General features: G+C 34.1%; 1 protein-coding gene across 5 annotated transcripts in view; it reads right to left on the bottom strand.

Annotated features, from left to right (window-relative positions):
- Positions 1-20,697, bottom strand: part of Spock3 (SPARC (osteonectin), cwcv and kazal like domains proteoglycan 3) — a 370,262-nt gene that overhangs the window by 94,478 nt on the left and 255,087 nt on the right. For 3 of the 5 annotated variants that reach the window (XM_029532098.1, XM_029532097.1, XM_029532099.1), the window contains one exon: positions 18,252-18,378. In XM_029532098.1, the coding sequence (XP_029387958.1) occupies positions 18,252-18,378 (127 nt within the window). The remainder of the gene's footprint in view (positions 1-18,251; positions 18,379-20,697) is intronic. The other 2 variants (XM_021218629.2, XM_021218628.1) reach the window with 1 other exon arrangement.

Genomic DNA, 20,697 nt, shown 5'->3' with positions numbered 1-20,697 from the left:
CTATAATGCTATTTTCCAATATCTTCTCATGAAAACCCCATATAAAATAAGCAGGATAACAGCACTTGTCTCCAGAATTTCAAAATTGTGTTACCCAATCCATGAGTTATTAGAGGCAAAGGCATTTTTTCCTATGGTAGTTAATAAAAACAACTGGGATAATAAGAACTTCAAATCCCTAAAGAAAGAAATTGAAGATCTCAGAAGATGGAAAGATCTCCCATGCTCATGGATTGACAGGACTAACATAGACAAAATGGCCATCCTGCCAAAAGCAATCTACAGATTCAATGCAATCCCCATCAAAATTCCAACCCAATTCTNCACAGAGTTAGAAAGGGCGATTTGCAAATTCATCTGGAATAATAAAAAACCAAGGACAGCAAAAATCTTTCTCAACAATAAAAGAACCTCTGGNGGAATCACCATGCCTGACCTTAAGCTGTACTCCAGAGCAATTGTGATAAAAACTGCATGGTACTGGTACAGCGACAGACATGTAGATCAATGGAATAGAATTGAAGATCCAGAAATGAATCCACACACCTAGGGCCACTTGATTTTTGACAAGGGGGCTAAAACCATCCAGTGGAAAAAAGACAGCATTTTTAACAAATGGTGCTGGCACAACTGGCGGCTATCATGTAGAAGAATGAGAATAGATCCATTCTAATCTCCTTGTACAAAGCTCAAGTCTAAGTGGATCAAAGACCTCCACATAAAACCAGAGACACTAAAATTGATAGAGGAGAAAGTGGGGGAAAATCTTGAAGATGTGGGCACAGGGAAAAAAATTTCTCAACAGAACACCAATGGCTTGTGCTGTAAAATCAAGAATTGACAAATGGGACCTCATAAAATTGCAAAGCTTCTGTAAGGCAAAAGACACTGTCAACAAGACAAAAAGGCCACCAACAGATTGGGAAAGGATTTTTACCAATCCTAAATCTGATAGAGGACTAATATCCAATATATACAAAGACCTCAAGAAGCTGGACTCCAGGAATTCAAAAAAACCCCATTAAAAAATGGGGTACAGAGCTAAATAAAGAATTCTCAACTGAGGAATATCAAATGGCTGAGAAACACCTGAAAAAATGTTCAACATCCTTAGCCATCAGGGAAATGCAAATCAAAACAACCCTGAGATTCCATCTCACACCAGTCAGAATGGCTAAGATTAAAAATTCAGGTGACAGCGGATGCTGGCAAGGTTGTAGAGAAAGAGGAACACTCCTCCATTGCTGGTGGGATTGCAAGCTTGTACAACCACTCTGGATATCAGTCTGACGGTTCCTCAGAAAATTGGACATAGTACTACTGGAGGACCAAACAATACTACTTCTGGGCATATACCCAGAAGATCTTCCAACTGGTAATAAGGACACATGCTCCACTATGTTCATAGCAGCCTTATTTATAATAGCCCAGAAAATTTATATTTAAATTAGCCCAGATGTCCCTCAATAGAGGAATGGATACAGAAACTGTGGTACATTTACACAATNGAGTACTACTCAGCTATTAAAAACAATGAATTTATGAAATTCTTGGGTAAATGGATGTACCTGAAGGATATCATTCTTAGTGAGGTAACCCAATCACAAAAGAAGTCACTAGATATGCACTCACTGATAAGCGGATATTAGCCCAGAAACTTAGAATACCCAAGATACATTATGCAAAACACAAGAAAACCAAGAAGGATGACCATCGTGTGGATACTTCATTCCTCCTTAGATTAAGGAACAAAATACTCATGAAAGGATACAGGTACAGAGACAAAATTTAGAGCTAAGATGAAAGGATAGACTATCCAGAGACTACCCCATCCGGGAATCCATCCCATCATCAGCCACCAAACCTAGATACTAATGCACATGCCAGCAAGATTCTGCCGAAGGGACCTTGATATTGAGGCCTCATGTGAGGCTATGCCAGAGCCTGGCAAACACTGAAGTGGATGCTCACAGCCAGCTATTGGATGGAACACAGGGCCCCCAATGGAGGAGCTAGAGAAAGTACCCAAGGAGCTGAAGGGGGTTGCAACCCTGCAGGTGGAACAACAATATGAACTAACCAGTACCCCCTGAGCTTGTGTCTGTAGCTGCATATGTAGCAGAAGATGGCCTAATGGGCCATCACTGGGAAGAGAGGCCCCTTTGTCTTGCAAACTTTATATGACCCAGCACAAGGGAAGGCCTGGGCCAAGTAGTGGGATTGGGTGGGTAGGAGAGCAGTGGTGGGGCGGGGGTATAGGGAACTTTCAGGATAGCATTTGAAATGTAAATAAAGAAAATAAGAATAAAAAAAAATTTAAAAATCAAATAAACCATGAGTAGTCTGAAAGTTCTTTTCTCAAGGTGGCATAAATACTACATTTAAATATTATTAAAAGATAATTTAAAAAAAATAAAAACAACTGGAACTGAAAGAATACCATTAAAATATTATGACACAGTGATTTTATAATTTAGTTTTGTTTTGTTTTGACTTGTCTTGATTTTTCTCTAGTAACAGATACAGTATAGAATGTTAAACCTGTGTGTCCTAAAATCCTTCTTAAAATAGTGTTTTTTAGCTGCATATTTGACACAATAAATATTTCTAATCTAATTCCATCTTTTAAGAGTCTATGTTTACCTTCCTACAAAGAACTGTGTATGCTAATGCGGATTTAACATGATTTCTTTAGAAGTTGTCCCCATAATTTACACAGAGAAAATTATATTAAAATTAAATGGAGTAGACATTCTGACTCCAATGTGAAATGCACCAGCAAATAATTTAATTCAGCTGACATCAGGAAGTAATAAACTCATTCAGTGACTAATCCTGTCACTCACATCCTTGCTACACCTAATTTTTCTCTTTGAAAAACTCTTTAGTGGACAAACAGAATCCTAGACTATATCTGCAACAAATGACTAAAGACTGTAGACAGTTTTGTAGAAGTTTGCAACTGAGAAGTGACTCCTTCATTGGAACAGAACTTTCAAAATTAATATAACACTTTAATAATTGTAGAAAATATTTTGTCATGAAAAAAACATAAATTTTAAATACTATAAAATATGAGCATCTAATCTAAAAAATAAATGAGAATTTAATTACAAATGATTTAATGGGAACCAAATTAATTTAATATTTTTATTGTCACTTCTTTCAACTTGTTACTGTAGTATGTCTTGGACTTGGTGATATGTAAGTTCTAACTCATTACACAACTTACAACATGTGCAACAGTCAGGAGCCATGTAGGAAAGGCAAATACTAACAAGTGATGCTTTGGAAACGACTCATCATTTTGCATGCCTTTGTTGGGTAATTCTCTGATTTGCAAGTTCTTCAGAGATTTCTCTCATGATTGATTCTTGGTAGTACTTCTTTCCTGAGTTTTGAATCCTGAGCATCAGCCCACACTATAGGGCAGATCTTCTACAAATCAATGACAGTGTACTCTCTTCTTGTAATGCTATATTGACAAATAGATGATTTCATAATTCTTAAAAGGGATTCTATATGATCCATAAATTTATACAGCTGATTCTGAGCCTTTTATGGACAAAGGCTGCAATTAGGGCTCTGTAAACCTTCATGTGTACTGCTCATTGCAGTAGGATAGAAAGCAGGCTTAGATCAGATTTACAATCAGAGAAAACATTCCTTCTAGTCTGGCTGTGGAACCATTATCTGGTAACTGTGTTCCTAAACTAGGAATGGATAATTTATTGTAGGTGCAAGAACAGAAGATAAAAATATTGACTAGATTTATTTATACAGAACTTCAATATGAATAAAAAAGAAGGCAGATGTTTTATGTTTTGACAAAACCATGCTAACTGAATGACATAAGAATTATTGTTTTAGACTTTTTATAAACCTATGGTGCTAGTGATAGATAATGAATGTTTTATTAGATAAATAGTCTTAATGGAAACAAATATATACATTTCTTTTTTGTTTGTTTGTTTTTTGTTTTGTTTTGTTTTGTTTTGTTTTTCTAGACAGGGTTTTTCTGTATAGCCCTGGCTGTCCTGGAACTCACTCTGTAGACCAGGCTGGCCTTGATTGAACTCAGAAATCTGCCTGCCTCTGCCTCCCGAGTGCTGGGATTAAAGGAGTTCGCCACCACGCCCGGCCACATTTCTTTTATAACTTCCTATTTATATTGTAATTTGAAGCTACGTTTTAACCATTGTGACTTTTGGAAAAAATAAAGAAAAGAAAAGAAAAAAAGAGGCATAGAATGCCATGTAATCATGTATCCTGAAAAGGACAAGAAGGAATGATGAGAATGAGAGAGGAGAACAGAGAGGGCAGGTTTTTAAATTTACCATGACACTGCTTTTTACATAGGAGCTTTTTCTTTAGGGGATGTTTTACTAATACAAATAAAAATAGGAGCCTTTTCATTCTTTAAGCAATAAAGGTTGGAGCTTATTTTTCATATAGAATGAGTGAGTTCTTTTGGCACTGGCACTTGCCACTTGCTTTATGGAGTCTGCTCATGGGAGCTTTTACTCCACCAAATATGTGTTTGTATATATACAAACACATACTTGTATATGTATATGTATATTTGTATGTGTATATGTATATGTAAGTATAGGTGTGTGTATGTATGCATGAATACTAGTAGAGTTGATGAGACAGGTTGTTGGGCCTAACATTGTGTTTGTGTGTATATGAATGTGTGTTTGTCTATGCATGCTTGCTTGTATAAATCTTTTTCTTTCTGAGAACATGACTTTTTTCTTCTGGTTCACTACAATTGAATTGCTCCAATCCTCCCTCTCACTTGGCCAGCAAGAAGTAATGCTTCTGGGAAAGAGAAAAAGGTGCTCTAACAATAAATCCTTTATCTAATTCCTTACTGCTATACAGAAATAGTTAATTACCAGAAACCAGTTGCATTTAAGCCTCTGAATAGCACAGAGTTTAAGAAAGACAAATATCACTGAAAATGAGCTACTTTTGCCCCAGCAATCACAACTGTTGCCCCAACAACTGCCAATGCCCCCATTGCTGCCTTCCTGAGCTAGACTGAGTGTGCACAAAGCCATCAGAACTCTCTTTTCTTTCCCTTCCAACTGCTGGGATGAGCTGCACCACACTTGGCATTATGTCTTTGTTTCTGGAGGTCAGGCTCAGATCTTTCACTTGCAAGGCCAACCCTACACTGACTATGCTGCCTCCCCAGTGCAGCAGTAATATTTTTGTTTTGTTTTGATCATAAAGAACATGTACTTGTAGTGAATAATGAATTAACAGCACAATTCAAAGATTGTTTCTTTAATGGCATTTATTCTACCCCATCTAAGGCTTAAGGTATATTGTGGAAAGGGGGATGGGCAGATTGTCAGACCCAGACAAAAGAAGAAAAATGCAAAGTGCCATCTCTAGGATGTGAAACAATCTTTGAATGTGGATGACTTCTCCTAAACAGGTATAGGTCTCTAAGTCGCTAAGGCAGAATATTGGAGGGTCTCATTGGAATGTGTGCTTCCTTATTAATATATTTGCTATTGATATAATTTTCTATGGTGGGGGCCATGTCTTCAGATAGGTACCCACTGGAGAGCCAAGCAGGTACTAATAGAGAGTTTCAAACAGATGGTCACTAGAATACTCTGAGTTTAAGTTCAATATGTCAAAAAACAAAACAGGAAATGGCATTACTAATACTACAAGGAATAAAAGTGTGTAGGGATGAAAGTAATCGAGGGCATTGTAAACATGTGTGAGGCTGTTCAATCTGATTCATATAAAAGCATGTTCCAAACGTGAAGTCTGTAGTTTCTGGAGAAAGTTACTCATTTTTTATGTTGATAGGCCATAAAAAATAATTTCTAAGAAATTATTTATGAAATTTTAATTAAATGTTAATGTAAACATCATCTGTTAGCAAAATTTCTTAGCCATAATCACCGTTAAATTAACACATGTTCTCTTTAAATTTTGCATAATTGGATTAAATGCTATCTTTACAGAATATTTTTCATAAATGAAAGAGTTTTTCCCTAAAATGATCCACCTGGATGAATTTTCCTCAATAAATTTCTGGAAATGCAGTTTAAATAAAGAATATTAAAACAAATTCTTCTCTTATCTTTGTCCACTGACTTCATTCTAATTTACTATGTCAATTTACTTAATTGCCAGAGAGCTGAAATACTTTCAAGACATAAGTGATCCAAAATATCACAGAAAGGGCATGCTCATTAGTATATAATTATCCATACTCAAATAATGTAGAGAAAGATATGATTGATTCATTTCTGATTACAAGCCTGAGTCCTGAATGGTGAAACATAGTCCAAGAATTGATCTGTGTGAGGAAATTTTTGAGTGTGAGAAAATGCAAAAAAACAAAACAAAACAAAACAAAACAAAACAAAAAAACTAAAACCAACCAACCAAAATAAAAGAAAAATACAGGACATGAGTCTTATGATCTCACTTTTTTCAAAACACAAAATTGTTCTTGAAGGTGGTTTCATCTTCCCCCAAGGTGTAGTGTGGATAGAAGTGAGTTTACTTCAGCTGTTCTTATTCATATAGCTCTATGGGCAAACTTTTCTTTCCTAAGTGTGCTAGTCTTTGTGATTAAATACTTTAGTCAGGTGACTTCTTCACACTCAGAATTGTTTGATGCTTTGAGAAAAGTTGGTCATTGCCTGAGACTTTAGCCTATCTAATTTTTAGACTATGCTTTCCCAGATGTGGAAACTAGAGTGGAAACACTGGGAACACTTAAGTTATAACAAACTGAGAAAAGATAGGCAAGGGAAGGTTTCTGATAGTAGTCACGCAACAATTATCATATAATCATTTAGTTATTTATTTAATAGTGAGATCGAAGAATTATAAAATCTAATCTTCTTACTGGCCATATCTGCACTATATAGAATATTCCTATCTCCAAGGTATAGATAGATGCACCTGTTCAAGATGACATCAACGACAGGGGCACAGCAGATGGCTTAGGGTAGTTGTTCTCAATAAGAATACTTTCTCTTTTATTGCCTAGAAACAGATGGAGATATATTTGGCAAAGGGGTAGGTAAACTGCTTTTGGCATCCACTACGTAGTGACATGAAAACATGCTAATCATATCTAGGATGAATAACTGAACATCTGCCTCCTCCCACCAAGCTCACAAACACCCATGTGACCCCACAGCAAATAATTTTTGGCTTTAAACATCAACAAACAAGACTGCAAACTCTCAGAGGGAATCAATATATCAAAAGATAATGAAAGGATCAATCAGACTCTCTAGAACCTATCCTTATTTCCCTGAAGAAACAGTTGTTGGGTAGTCACTAATATAGCTTTCATCCAGTAAAAATATAGTTACAAATATATTACTTTAACTACTCATTGAAAACAAGGAATTCAAGTTAGTTGAAACAGTAAAATCTATAATAAACAGTGACCTTCTTTGACTGAGTCAACGCTGCTCATCACATACTGGGTCAGTATCTGTGCAATATGCTGTGGTTATTGAAATAAGATTCACATATTTTACAACCATTTAAAAAGCACAGTTGAATGATATATAACTGATCTAAAATGTTTTTCTTATTTTTGTTTGTTTTTATTTTTCTTTCTTGTTCTTTATTCAACATAGTAACGAATTGGAATCCCAGAAGTTGTTAATCAACAGATAAATTATTAAAGAAAATTTAGTGTGTATGTAGGAATATCATTTGTTTTTAAAAATCAATGTTAAAATTGTCAGGAATACTAAAATGTATATTAAGCAAATTTACACAATCTCAGAAATAAAACAATTGTTTTTTCACATCTCTGGAATCTAGCCAATGAGCAAATGTATTCACACAAATGTACCTGTGAGTACATGATAACATGAAGAAAAGAGATCAAGAAATGCTAAAAGTAAAGGGCCTGAGGAAAGACTGAGTACAGTAATGGATACAAGTCACAAAAGGGGATCTGAAGCTATGTATTTTAATTCTTCCAGGATTTTCATCATTCTTGTATGAGCTGGGTTTATCATTGATAAAACTATCATTAAACAAGAACAAATTCAATGATTTGTTTTCTTAAAGAAGCAATAGCATTTTGTTATATTAAGAGAACTGAAAAATAAGGATGAACAGGAATCCCTTTTCTGTTTCAATATTTCTTGGTCTAATATATTTCCCTAGTAAACCTAGTCACAACACTAGGAACACAATGAGAACGGTTGCTCACTCTCAGTGGGACGAAAGCCTTTCATAGAAAACCACCTTTACTTGTTTGTCTAACCTCCATTTTGGAGTTTCCCATGGAAAGGCAAAGGGAGGAGACATTAAATTCATTCATCCAACTGGGATATATAATTAACACAGAAATACCACAGCTGTGATGTCACAAGTCAGAAGTGAAATATAGAAACAAGCATATTACAACCATCTTGTTTTTTTTTTATAGTGGACACTGCATTATCATTCTCTATATGTGACATCCTGTTGAAAGAAGAACACACTTTATTTTAGGAAACTTTTTCTGTTCTCTCCAAAAGTTTTATTTAAGGGAACTTATTTTTACATTGCAAGAGTTTATCATGTGCCCTACTTTACAAAGCAGATGGTCCAAACCAAAATGGTTGTGTGTCAACAAATCCATGGAGGTATAGAGAGTACAAATTTGATCCAAACTGGGACATCCATCTTTTCCTATCACTCAACACCAATGCCCCTCCATCTTTGCTTTTACTCTCAGGGAAGGTCGATAAACTACAATAAATATAGGCATGTAGAAAGCTTCCTGGGTGAACTCAGTATCTAACACTGGATGAAAGCTCTCTAATAACATCACTTAAAATAGAATTCAGAACTTAAGGGCATTGGAGAGAGTATGATAATGTGGTCTATCTTAGTCATTCTATTTAGTACTTTATAAAAATTTGACATAGAAGATAGCCAAGTAGCTTTTCTATGGTTTCTACATTTGAGGTTCCAAAAGTGAAATAAACCCGTTGACAACATTTTTCATATAATATTGTTACTCTATTTGGATGGATGAATTTGACCCCATTATTTTGTTATTTGAGACTAATATGTCATGCTTGGGCTGTGGGAGCTTCTGAGATCCAATGATATGATACTTTTTATCAACAAATATTCTCTAAGAAGAATGATCAGAAATGTACATCACGAGCATTCTATGCCATCTACAAAAATCTTATAGAGTATGAATTTGGATAATCTCTTAGAAAGTGTACTCTAAAGTATTTATGATGCTAAATCTCTTACCGCATGGTTCATAAAACTCAGTAAGAAAACCTGAGCTTTGGGCACCTAACAGAATAAATCAGGCTCTATCTATCTATCTATCTATCTATCTATCTATCTATCTATCTATCTATCTATCTATAAACTATCTACCATTTATGTATGCTTATATATGTGTGTGTGTCTGTGTCCGTGTCCGTGTCCGTGTGTGTGTGTGTGTGTGTGTGTGTGTGTGTGTGTGTCCATGAGGTCTATTAGTGATTAGGAAAGGTGATCCTTCAGCTGGTTATCCAGGTAAGTCTTGATAGTGATCTAGAGGGTCATATGTAATGCTGTGTGCATATATTAAACATTTATGCTTACATTCAGGGTCTTTTATTACTTCCTGTACAACAAAATCAGGCTGGTGGGATTGTGGCAAACCTTGAGTAGAACTTACCCCCTTTGGAACTACAATGATATAAATTCAGTTCTCCATCTCACCCACAGGTAATCCCCAGAATGCTGTCCATGGAAGCCTAAAATGGGAAAATGATTAGGCTCCGTTTCATGTGAGGTCCCTGTCTTTCCTAGAATGCACAATGATCAACAACAGTCTGTTTGAATTTATTGTTTTGTAGTTGATGAGAATAAATGAGGAATTACAGTTACTCTTGTTAAGAAGACCTAGTTATTTGTGGTCATAGATGAATACCAACTGTTCCTTAAGTCTGAAAGAACTGAAGGTGGAAAGGGTATTGTTGGGCTTATATGCTTCAGAGTAACCTCTGCATTCCTCACTTCTGGTGAGGGTGATCTTAGAAAGCCCTATAAAAGGATGTCAAATGCCTTAAATTAAACCTCCACCTATCTCAGTTACTCCATCTCAATTTTCCTACCATTATAGAGAAGTCAAGATGGGGTTAAGCCATGACTTCTCAATATTATGACATGTTTCTCCTTTTCCTGTGAACCAACTTATTGTTGCTCCACTTTGTTTGGAAAAAACAAACGCTTTGGCAATACTGTCCTCAAGTTTTCACCCTAAACATATGCAGGAGCGTCAAGTATTCTAAGAGTATTTCACAACCTACAATCTAATGACAGTCTGGAAGGCCAAATGTACTGTTCTGTTCCCCAGGCTCCTCGACCATCTGCAAGCTCCATCTGAATCATCCAACCAATTCTCACTAGAGTTTCTGTCCAGTGTTCCCCATATGCACTTGAATAAATCATAACTCTTTCTTGAAGGTAAATCAAGTCTTGATGCCATTTGCTGTTGAGTGTATAGAATCCTTCCACCTCCGAGGTGGTCTTTAAAATTCTCAGTCTTTCTTAAATACTAACAATATATCAGGTAGCCCACATAGTAGTAAGTGAAACTATGTAAACAGACGTATTCTTGGTTGATTATTTTCCAGGTAGGAAACCTTAGAAAACACATGTGATCCTCTCATAGAAAGTTTTGTCTTTACCAGGGCACAATCATTTAGAAAGCTTGAAACAAGATTGTCGCTGACATTAGGTCAAATCATGAGTAGAGCTGCACTGCTTCTAGGAGGACTTTGATGGAAGGGAAGCTAGGATGGAATGGTCAGGCGCTTTGCATGGCATAATTTTCCTAAATACTTCATTTTAGGGCATGTGGTGGATTGGTGCAATCTTTTTCACCTGTGTGCATTTGAGTAAAATCATCATGCAATGGCCCTTAGAAAACTCAAACTAAAGTTAAGGAAAAACCTACTCAGACTTCTAAAGTAAGTTTTTAAAGTATGTAGGGTTTGTTTAGGTTGTTGACTATATGAATTTGGAGAAGTATAAGAAAATGTATACTTTACTCCAATCCTGTATATCAGTGAAATCCTTTGATAATTTTTCTACTCTACAATTTACGTTTTTATAAGTTTATAGAACTATTTTCTAGTTATAAGCATAATTTTCCTTTTAAGAAAATTATTTTCCATATTAATTTTAATGTTTACATACTTATAGTAATAATATCTTCATTTATCAAATATTGTATAGATGTAACCTTTTTAAATAGAACAGTGATTTATTTGTTCTATATCACAAACACTTTACTCACAGTGGTATTGAATGTGACTAACATGCCTCTATTGTTTGTGACCTTATTATATAATTTAATATCCTTGTGCTTGAGACTATTTTTTGAATGGTGATTGTAATGTACATTACTTTGTTTTGAGACAGGATTTCTCTGTGCAAGAAGAGATGGCTGGCCTGGAACTGTCTCTTTACACAAGACTGGCCTCGAACTCACAGAGACCATCTGCCTCTACCTTCTAAATACTGGAATTAATGGTATGTGCCACCACACCTAGCCATTGTAACATTCTTATAAGGTATACACTGCTGCATATAAATTTTACAATTCAATTTTACACTAACATTTCCATTTAGAGCACTGATTAATATCCATTGGCCATTTCAATAATCTTTTGTTTGCATACATGTAATATGTGTCTTTGGCATTGGAAATAAGTTGTTCAAATTGAGTTGTGTATATAACGATTTTGAACTTTCTAAAGCCATCTTGAATATATCAGCTGGAGTAATGCTCAAACAAGTCACAGTGCTGTGTGTTATAGATGTCTTTTAACTTGGCTTAACCTAGTTTGTTATCAAGAATAAAAAATTTTAAATTTTTAATGAGTTGGATCGTTGTTGGCTCTTTCAAATCTTTCCTATTATGTGCTATTTCTATAGTATTTTCTATAGGCTTACTGATGAATAATTGATGTTTCAAAGAGAATATTCCTGCGGAATCCACATATGGCAAATACAGTGATCAGTTTCATTCCTAAGAATAGCAGCTAGGTTAACTGTGTGAACTATTATTAACTGTGTGCACTATTGCTGTTTCTTGATTTTAAGATAATGATTTTAGCACTGTCACATAAAATGCTTATTGAAAAAAATCTAAATTTAAAAAATTAGATTACTACCTTATATTATTACTCAATTAATTTGGCAATTTGTAGAAAGGCTATCAACTATGGTTACTATTTATAACAACTCAATTATTACTATTATGATTATAATTATCTGAAGAATGTATAAATTATAGCAGGGTATTAAGTATTTATGAAAAAACTTGGTGACTTATAAAATGTTACATATGATTTTGTAATACAAACTTGTATTAAAAACACAAAGCTTTTCTTATGCAAGAGACACTATAATTTCAATTGTGCTCTTTAATACATTTAAGAACATTATATAGACCATATCATTACTCTGTTCTATGATGGCTACTGAATACAAATTTAATATTATTCTACTCTAAGATATTTTTTGAAATTTCCCCTTATTACCTAAAATTGATATAACTAACTAGGTATAAAATGATAAAAAATACTGAACAGTTCTGTCCTAAATTTTGAGTTAAATAAGAATGTGGAAGCAAGCCAGGCATGGTGTCGCATGCCTTTAATCCCAGCACTCTGTAGGTAGAGGCAGGCAGATTTCTGAATTCGAGGCCAGCCTGGTCTACAAAGTGAGTTCCAGGATAGCCAGGGCTACGCAGAGAAACCCTGTCTCAAAAAACCAAAAAACAAACAAACAATCAAACAAACAAAAAGAATGTGGATGCAGCAATGGACTATAAGGCTTAGCCTGGGAGACAGGTCAAGGAAAATTAAGACAGGAATTACAAGACAAAACTTACAAGAAATCAAGAATTTAACCTCTGTATGTAAATTGAGGTTAATTCTACATGCATAAAACTGAGAGATCTATAAAACACTACTAGATGTAGTACCTGAAATTTCCACTAAATACTTTAACTATTCGTAAAAATAGAAGGCTTTTTTTAATCAATGGCAAAATTTCTCAAACATAGTCCAGATTTGCTATTTCAACAACCTACTATCTAAATAAATAAATGAATATGACATAATACTAGCTAAAACAGTTTGGATGAACTCTCATAAAAATAAATTTATATGTCTCACATTGGCTGCATTCAATTTATTTTTATATCTATCTATCATCATATTTATTAGTTTTTGCTCCATTTCAATTGAAAATTTAAGAAGTCAAGATCTTCTCATAAAATTTTGTAATTGTGATTCCAGATAAGCCCCTATGAATTAAACATAGGATGTGTTAGATTAAAAAAAATCAATATAACTTGAAGAAAACTTTTTTCATAATCAGAATTCCCTCCAGATATAAGCAGTTATCTCACAGAACATGTTCTGATAAATCAGTGTTCTCCATGTTGTACTGAAATCCTTTTGAGATGATACAATGATGCTATGTTTTCACACATTGTGGTTACTCTCTCCCTTCCACCTTCTCCTACCACTGAAATCTTTGTCTCATCTGTCCTTCTCTTCTTTTGTGCTTCTTTGTTTTATTTTCTTGAGTTTATTTTTATTGTTTGTTTGATTTTACACATAAATCTAAATTCAGTCTGAGACTGTACAAAAAAAGTTTAAAGAGAAACAGTACATATGCCTTTCTGATGTTTGTTCTCAACATAAAACAGTCTCAACTAAAACAAACAAAACATACTCAGGGAAGAAGATAAAATTAAATACCAACACATTTGCTAACACTTCTAATTCTTAGGAATCACAAATTTTCTCTGTTTCAGAGTACATGTACAATAACTACATTTAAAAACAATTAAAAAGAGCAACATGTCTCATTTATATGAAAACAAAAAAAGAAAGCATAAAGCATATAATTTTAATATTGATACTTAAATATAATATAGTCCCAAGGCAAAAAGAATAAAATTGTTCTTTAATGTTAGTACTTATATCATATATATATATATATATATATATATACATGCATATACATATATATATACATGCATATATATATATATATATATATCTATATATATATATATGTATTTCTGCAGCAGAAGTTCAGAGTTGCAGGATGAAATAGATTCTTTCTTTGCACACACACACACACACACACACACACACACACACACACACACAAATTTTTTTAAGCAATGCCTATTCCTGAGATATCCACTCTGCTTAGTTCGACTTTCAATAAAATAATACTACCTATAATAGAAAAGAGCTTACAGCCTTCTATGTTGTCCTCACAAGATTAGTTTTACTGATGCCCTGCTCACTTCTAACGCATCAATATGGTTTATTGATTTAGTCTCACAGCAAATGCAAAGCACTTTATATAAACTGAAGAATTTAACATCCATGGTCTAACAAAGATGTTGTATTGGAGAATAAGTCCTAGTTCACAAAGATCGAGAATAAAAATCACATTAGATTTTGCCTGGAGTAAAGAAGCAGAGGCCTTCATCTTTCCTGTCAAGTTCAAGAATGATTACCTCTCAGTCAAGTTTGAATGTAGTGATATTTTGATTTCTTCTGGCATTTCTAAATTTTAATGAATTCAGAATCCATTCACTTTTTTATTAGAAAAGGAAAGATTAATACACTTCTGTAAAGGTCAATTACTTCTCTTGATAACAAAAAGAAGGAAATAGTATAGAAAGATGTTTTATGAAAATCACATACACTTCAAGTATTTTTCAAGTAAACCTACATTTGAATTGCTCTATTCTGTCCCTTAAGGTTTTTATGTTTAATTTTTTTAGCACTTTAAAACTTTTTTTGAGTACTTTATTAAAGTTCCAATCTTCAATATTTAAATTCCAGTCTTATAATAAATATGATTATAATGTAATTGATTAATATCACTTTTTATATTATGTCCTTCATTTTTTATGACTATAGGTGTTTTACTTGAGTGTATGTTTGTATACCACTGGAACTATGGGGACTAGAAAAGGGTTCAGATTTCCTGGATTTAAGGGAGTTACATAATATTATAACCCACCATGCTGATGCCAGAAATCAAACCCAGGTCCTCTAGACAAAGAACCAGTGCTCTTCATCCTTGAGATCTCTTTATAGTCCAAACTAGTCATACAGTCTTAAATCATATCGTGGTTATACAATTTGCCTAACATCTTCAATCATCTGCCCTGTGAAACCTACTCTTCTCTCCCACCCAGGCACCAGATCTTGGCCCCAATGTAATGACCTGCTTCTAATGAGAGTTTGTGATAGAAATATCATTACAATCTCATTCCTATTTGCTAAGCTGATCACAATAAACAAACATGGGGAAACTGATTATGTAACCTGAAAAGAAAACTACTAAAAACCAGGACTAGGGTGTGCACGCCTGAAAGTTCTTCAAGCTATAGCACAGTCATACTCACTCTTTGCTTATAATATCTGTAAATGGAGAACCAGACAAAAGACCTCAATATTCCTACCTTCTCCCATTTTCATCCTCTACTTAGAAGATGTTAGAATAATAATTAACTGAACAATTACCAAGCCATTCCCTCTAAAATATTTTATCTTCAGGTAGTACATACATAGCCTAAGGTTACATGTTTTTCTTCGTAAAAATAATCTTGCATTTTAGTTACACCCATTTTTTAGAGTGAGTCACTAGAATGCTTTAACATACATTCTTATGGAAGTTCATTCAGTTCTTTACTTCTTGATGTTTTATGCAGCTCAGCCTCACTGTTTACAGTGCAAACTCTCAAGACTAGATGGTGTATAGGTTAAAGGTCACTGAATACATACAATTATATTCACTAATCCACAGAAAGACAGAGGGTTAGGATAACTAAAAACCAATATTCATTTGACATGTATTATTTTATATCTTCACATACAATACCTGTAGCCTCTGAAAGTGACACTCATGCAAATGAAATTTTAAAATATATATTAAAACAGGGAGGGAAATGCAATCAGAATATATTCCATGAAGAAAAACCCATTTTCAATAAAATAAAAAATAGAAAAATGTGGAATGTTTTGAGGATTATCTTACTGACAATACAATCTACCAAAACATGGTATTAGCAAGCCAACATTTCACAGCACATTTTGGACTATAAAGAGAATAATCAAGAACAGCATTTTAAAAATGAGTTTTAATTATTTTGTAACTAAAACACTATCAAGTCAGGCTTCCAATATAATTTCAAATCTGAGGAAATGACTTGATGGTAATCTGTTTTCCTATGAAACTAACTTTTAACAGAAGGACCACCTACAGGAGCACTATAATTGAAATCTTTGGAGTGAGGTAATGGACTTCCTATAGCCCCTGCTATGGACAAGGATGTTCTGGATGCAAGCACCCTCTACCTACATATAATGTTGGATTTATGTTAGCAGGCTGCTCAAAAAATACACTATTTTCTTCTGACTCAAATGACTCAGGAATCAGTGTTCTTATTAAATTTAGGATTCAAGCTTACTTCCCATGTGTCTCTATCAGTGTGCATGCTTACATGTGTACCCATTTCTTGTAACTTTGTAAGTCGGCATAGTGATTTACCTGCTATTATCATTGGCTTTTAATAAATCACTTGTGTTTTATCCACTATGTACCTAATACATACTATTGTATAATACAGACTCAATTTCATAGTCAATTTACTGAAATATAAGTCATATAGACAAGAACCCAGACACACTGAACCCACTGTAATCAATAAAGCCTACCTTTATCCCACTTTTAAAACTTCAGCACACAAACACATGGTAGCTTATCTACTGGACTTCTTAATACTCAATGACGGTTATACATTGGTTATACATACTATCAAACTGTATTGCCTAAATTGATTATTTTTATTCTAGTATTCTTAATGGGATTTATAATTGTGATATACAAGAGGATATTTTGGTGAAATATTTCCAGATGAAGTAGGGTTTATAATAAATAGTCCTTGCCAAAATATTCTGAAAGTAAACAATTCCAGAATTAACTTTACAATAAGAAAAACAATTACGAGCTGAGCTGAGTTAGTCTTAAAGACATAATATATATATATATATATATATATATATATATATATATATATATATATACATATATATATTACTAAAAACAAACAAAAAATACAAATAATCCTTTAGTGGTTTGCTACTGAATTCATAATGTGTTTACTGCGTGATATGCTGGTTAACATAATGGAACACACTTGTGTAAAACAGTTAATTCATGAATAAACTATGTGTGATGAACTCTGGGTTTTTAAACCCCTTACCCCATAATCAACAAACACACCTCAACTTCCCATGTAAGCTAATTTCTTTAACACTACTGAATCTTTTAAACTTCTAACGTAGTTACTAGGAAGTCAGAATAATGTAGAAGAAAACCAGGGACATTGATATAAAGATGGTAACAAACCTGGCTTTAATGATTATCAAAAGTGTAAAATTGGCCTTATCACCATTTCTTACTGAAACCCGTACTTCCAAAATAGTCTTGGAAACTTAAATAAGATAACATGGGAGATATGGCATGAGACTTTATAAATGTGAGGGTTGTCATTGCTGTTAAAACAATAATTACTAGTTATGCTTTTTCTGAATTTATCCACAGAAAGGAATGAAGGAAAAATTGGCATTTAGATATAGAGGCTCAGAATAATCACAATACTAGTATTTCATGTTTCTATAATTTTATATAGGAGAAATAAATGCCATTCAAATTGTAGTCCTTACCTGCGAGTTTATTAATATTACTTTAAAGTAAATAAAGAAATTATAAAATAAACACATAAACAGATGACTGATTAACTCAGTTCCTTACTGTATTAGTTACTTTTGTGCAGTTGTGTCTAAACATCTGCTATAACTACAAGCTAGATTTACTTTGGCAAGAATTCATGAAGAGAAGTAGGTGAGTAAACATGGGGTGGGTGGAGCACTGTGCAGCGGATAGCAGGTTACCTTAGGTCTTGTCTCAGGGAGAAAGGGTTGATAGGGCGTGGGGCCAGGCTATAAAATCTCCAATCAAACACCCAATTGCTTCAAATGGATCTATCTCCTAAGACTCCAGCACCTTCCAGAGCAGTAATAACAGATAAGCATCACATGAGACTCCATGGTCACACCATATTCAAACCACAACATGGATCAACAGGAGTTATTTAATTCATACTGAATAAGTAGAGCTCTACTCACCTGTGAGGAATAGGAATGCCCATCAGAACCACAGACTGGGCTGGCATAGGCTATTGGGCATGGCTTGCAGGTGGATGGAGGGAGACCTCTCCATTGCTTATGGCTTCCTCCTACTTCTTTCATACTGCTAGCAAAAGAGACAAAAATAAAATAAAATAAAATAATCATACTTAGTGCATTTGATTTTCAAAATTATATTTATATGAAACTGTCTCTTCAGACCTGTCATAAAATGTTTGAGGACATTGAGTTATAATCACTTCTATATTTCATTAATCTCTGCACAGTGCTTGTACACCTTTAACTTCTGTTTTTCTCAAACCTTCAGAGTTCTTCAAATAAAGCAAGATTGTAGTTCTTGGAAGTTTTGTGTTAGTCATAGTCACAAAGAGGGTACTTATATTTTCTTATGGAGATTCTTTAATTATAAACATGAAATAAGTTTGTGTAATAAATGTAACACTTGCTAGAAGTACAACATTCCAATTTCGGGAATATTCTTCAAGTTTCCCTTGTATTCTCTTAGATGTGGAGAAAAGAAACACAGGATTTAATGGTTAGGTAAAAGGGGGAGAACTTACTTTTAGAAGAAACAGCTGTAAAGTACCAGAAATTTATAGCATCTACCAGTGTTTAAAGAGCCAAATTACTAGGTTTATTGACAACAACCCAGCTTTGATTGCTGGGAAGTGTCTCAAAGTGGACTCATTAGACTTTGATCTAAAACAACTTGGGGAAATCCATTCCCTTTTTAAAAAATCATCACAGTGATACTTTCCCCTTGCTCATTTCTCTGCTCAATTCCTCTGCCTATTTTCGGGAAGAGTTTACACGGAAACAGAGCAGGACTAAGAAATAAGAGAAAAGGTGATAGGAAATCTATACAAAGACACTTAGAATTCAAAGTGAGTCAATATTCGTTCGTTGCAATTTTCGGCACAGTGAGTAATTCAGTGTCTGCATGACAAAAGCAAAAATGTGGGGAAGAATCATGTGCTCATTTTATAATCTTATATATTTTAATAAATTTACTCTCTGAAAGGTTTATTCTGTGAAACTCAAACTTCCAAAGTGTGGTACCAAGCTAAATAATTCCATCAGAAGAGAAGAGATTTGAGTTTTATATCTGAAATTTAGGCATTTAAAGCTATCATCTATAATTTGTTGATCTATCATCCATCCTATCTGTCTGTCTGTCTGTCTGTCTGTCTGTCTATCATCTATTTGCTTATAATTTTTCTATATATCTATCACCTACTTAACTGTCTTATCATCTATCCATTATATTATCTATAAGCTATTTTCTTCCTCATCTATCTCCCTTCTTCCTTAGTTTCCTTTCTTCTTCTATATCTTTACCCCTTCCATTTTCTTCTTTTCTTATTTCTCCTTCCTTCTCAAAAATCAGTCTCATACAGTTTGTCAGTCTACAATATATTATTGTATGGTATCTTCATTTCTGATGAATAAATTATGCTTAATGACCACATTATAACCTGACTTTGCTGTAGAATTTACCAGAAACTACAATATTTCTGACAAAATAATGGAATCAAGGTCCTGATATAAACTAAAATAATGTCTGGAAACCCTAGCACACTGTTCTCATCCTTATCAATGAAAAAGTTGAATAAGGTCTACAGACATCAAGTACAGTTTACATGATGAACATATTAGAAACCCTGTGTACTATGTTTCTAGCATTATGAAGTGCTTCAATTTTTCAAGTCTATGTGATAGCACTATATATCCTGGAATATAATTTTTTCTCTCTCTTAGTCTGGTGTGTGTGTGTGTGTGTGTGTGTGTGTGTGTGTATCCATGCATGTGCATGCACACATGCATGTGTGTGTATGTATGTATGTGTGTGCATGTGTGAAGGTGAATAATGTGTATATGTATTCACCTATGAAGGTACTTATCTCTCTCAGTGTGTATGTGTGCTCACCTATGAAGATGCATGCCTATATGTGTGTTTATTCATCTGTGAATATGCATGTCTATGTGTGTTTGTGAGCTTACCTATGAAGATGTATGTTTCTCTGTGTCTATATGTGTATGTGTATGTTCACCTATGAATGCCTTTGTGTTGGGGGGAGTTAACCTGGTGGTTAGAAGTTGGCATTAAGATGTTCTATAGCATCAAGCAATGGAAAAACAAGTGCATGAAAATACATCTTGATTTCATGTAAGTACTGGCACTCAAAATATATATCCTTACTTTTATTATTTTTTTTTTATTTTTTATTTTTTTAATTTAAGTCAGTGCTTTATTTTTTTTATTATTATTTTCTTTATTTACATTTCAAATGCTATCCCGAAAGTTTCCCATACCCCTCCCCCCACCTCTGTCCCCCTACCCACCCACTCCCACTACTTGGCCCAGGCCTTGCCTTGTGCTAGGTCATATGGAGTTTGGAAGACCATGGAACCTCTATTCCCACTG

Source organism: Mus pahari, chromosome 19 (genome assembly GCF_900095145.1).
Source record: "Mus pahari chromosome 19, PAHARI_EIJ_v1.1, whole genome shotgun sequence".
Classification (NCBI taxonomy): Eukaryota; Metazoa; Chordata; class Mammalia; order Rodentia; family Muridae; genus Mus; species Mus pahari.
This window is presented reverse-complemented; position numbering and strand designations above follow the sequence as displayed.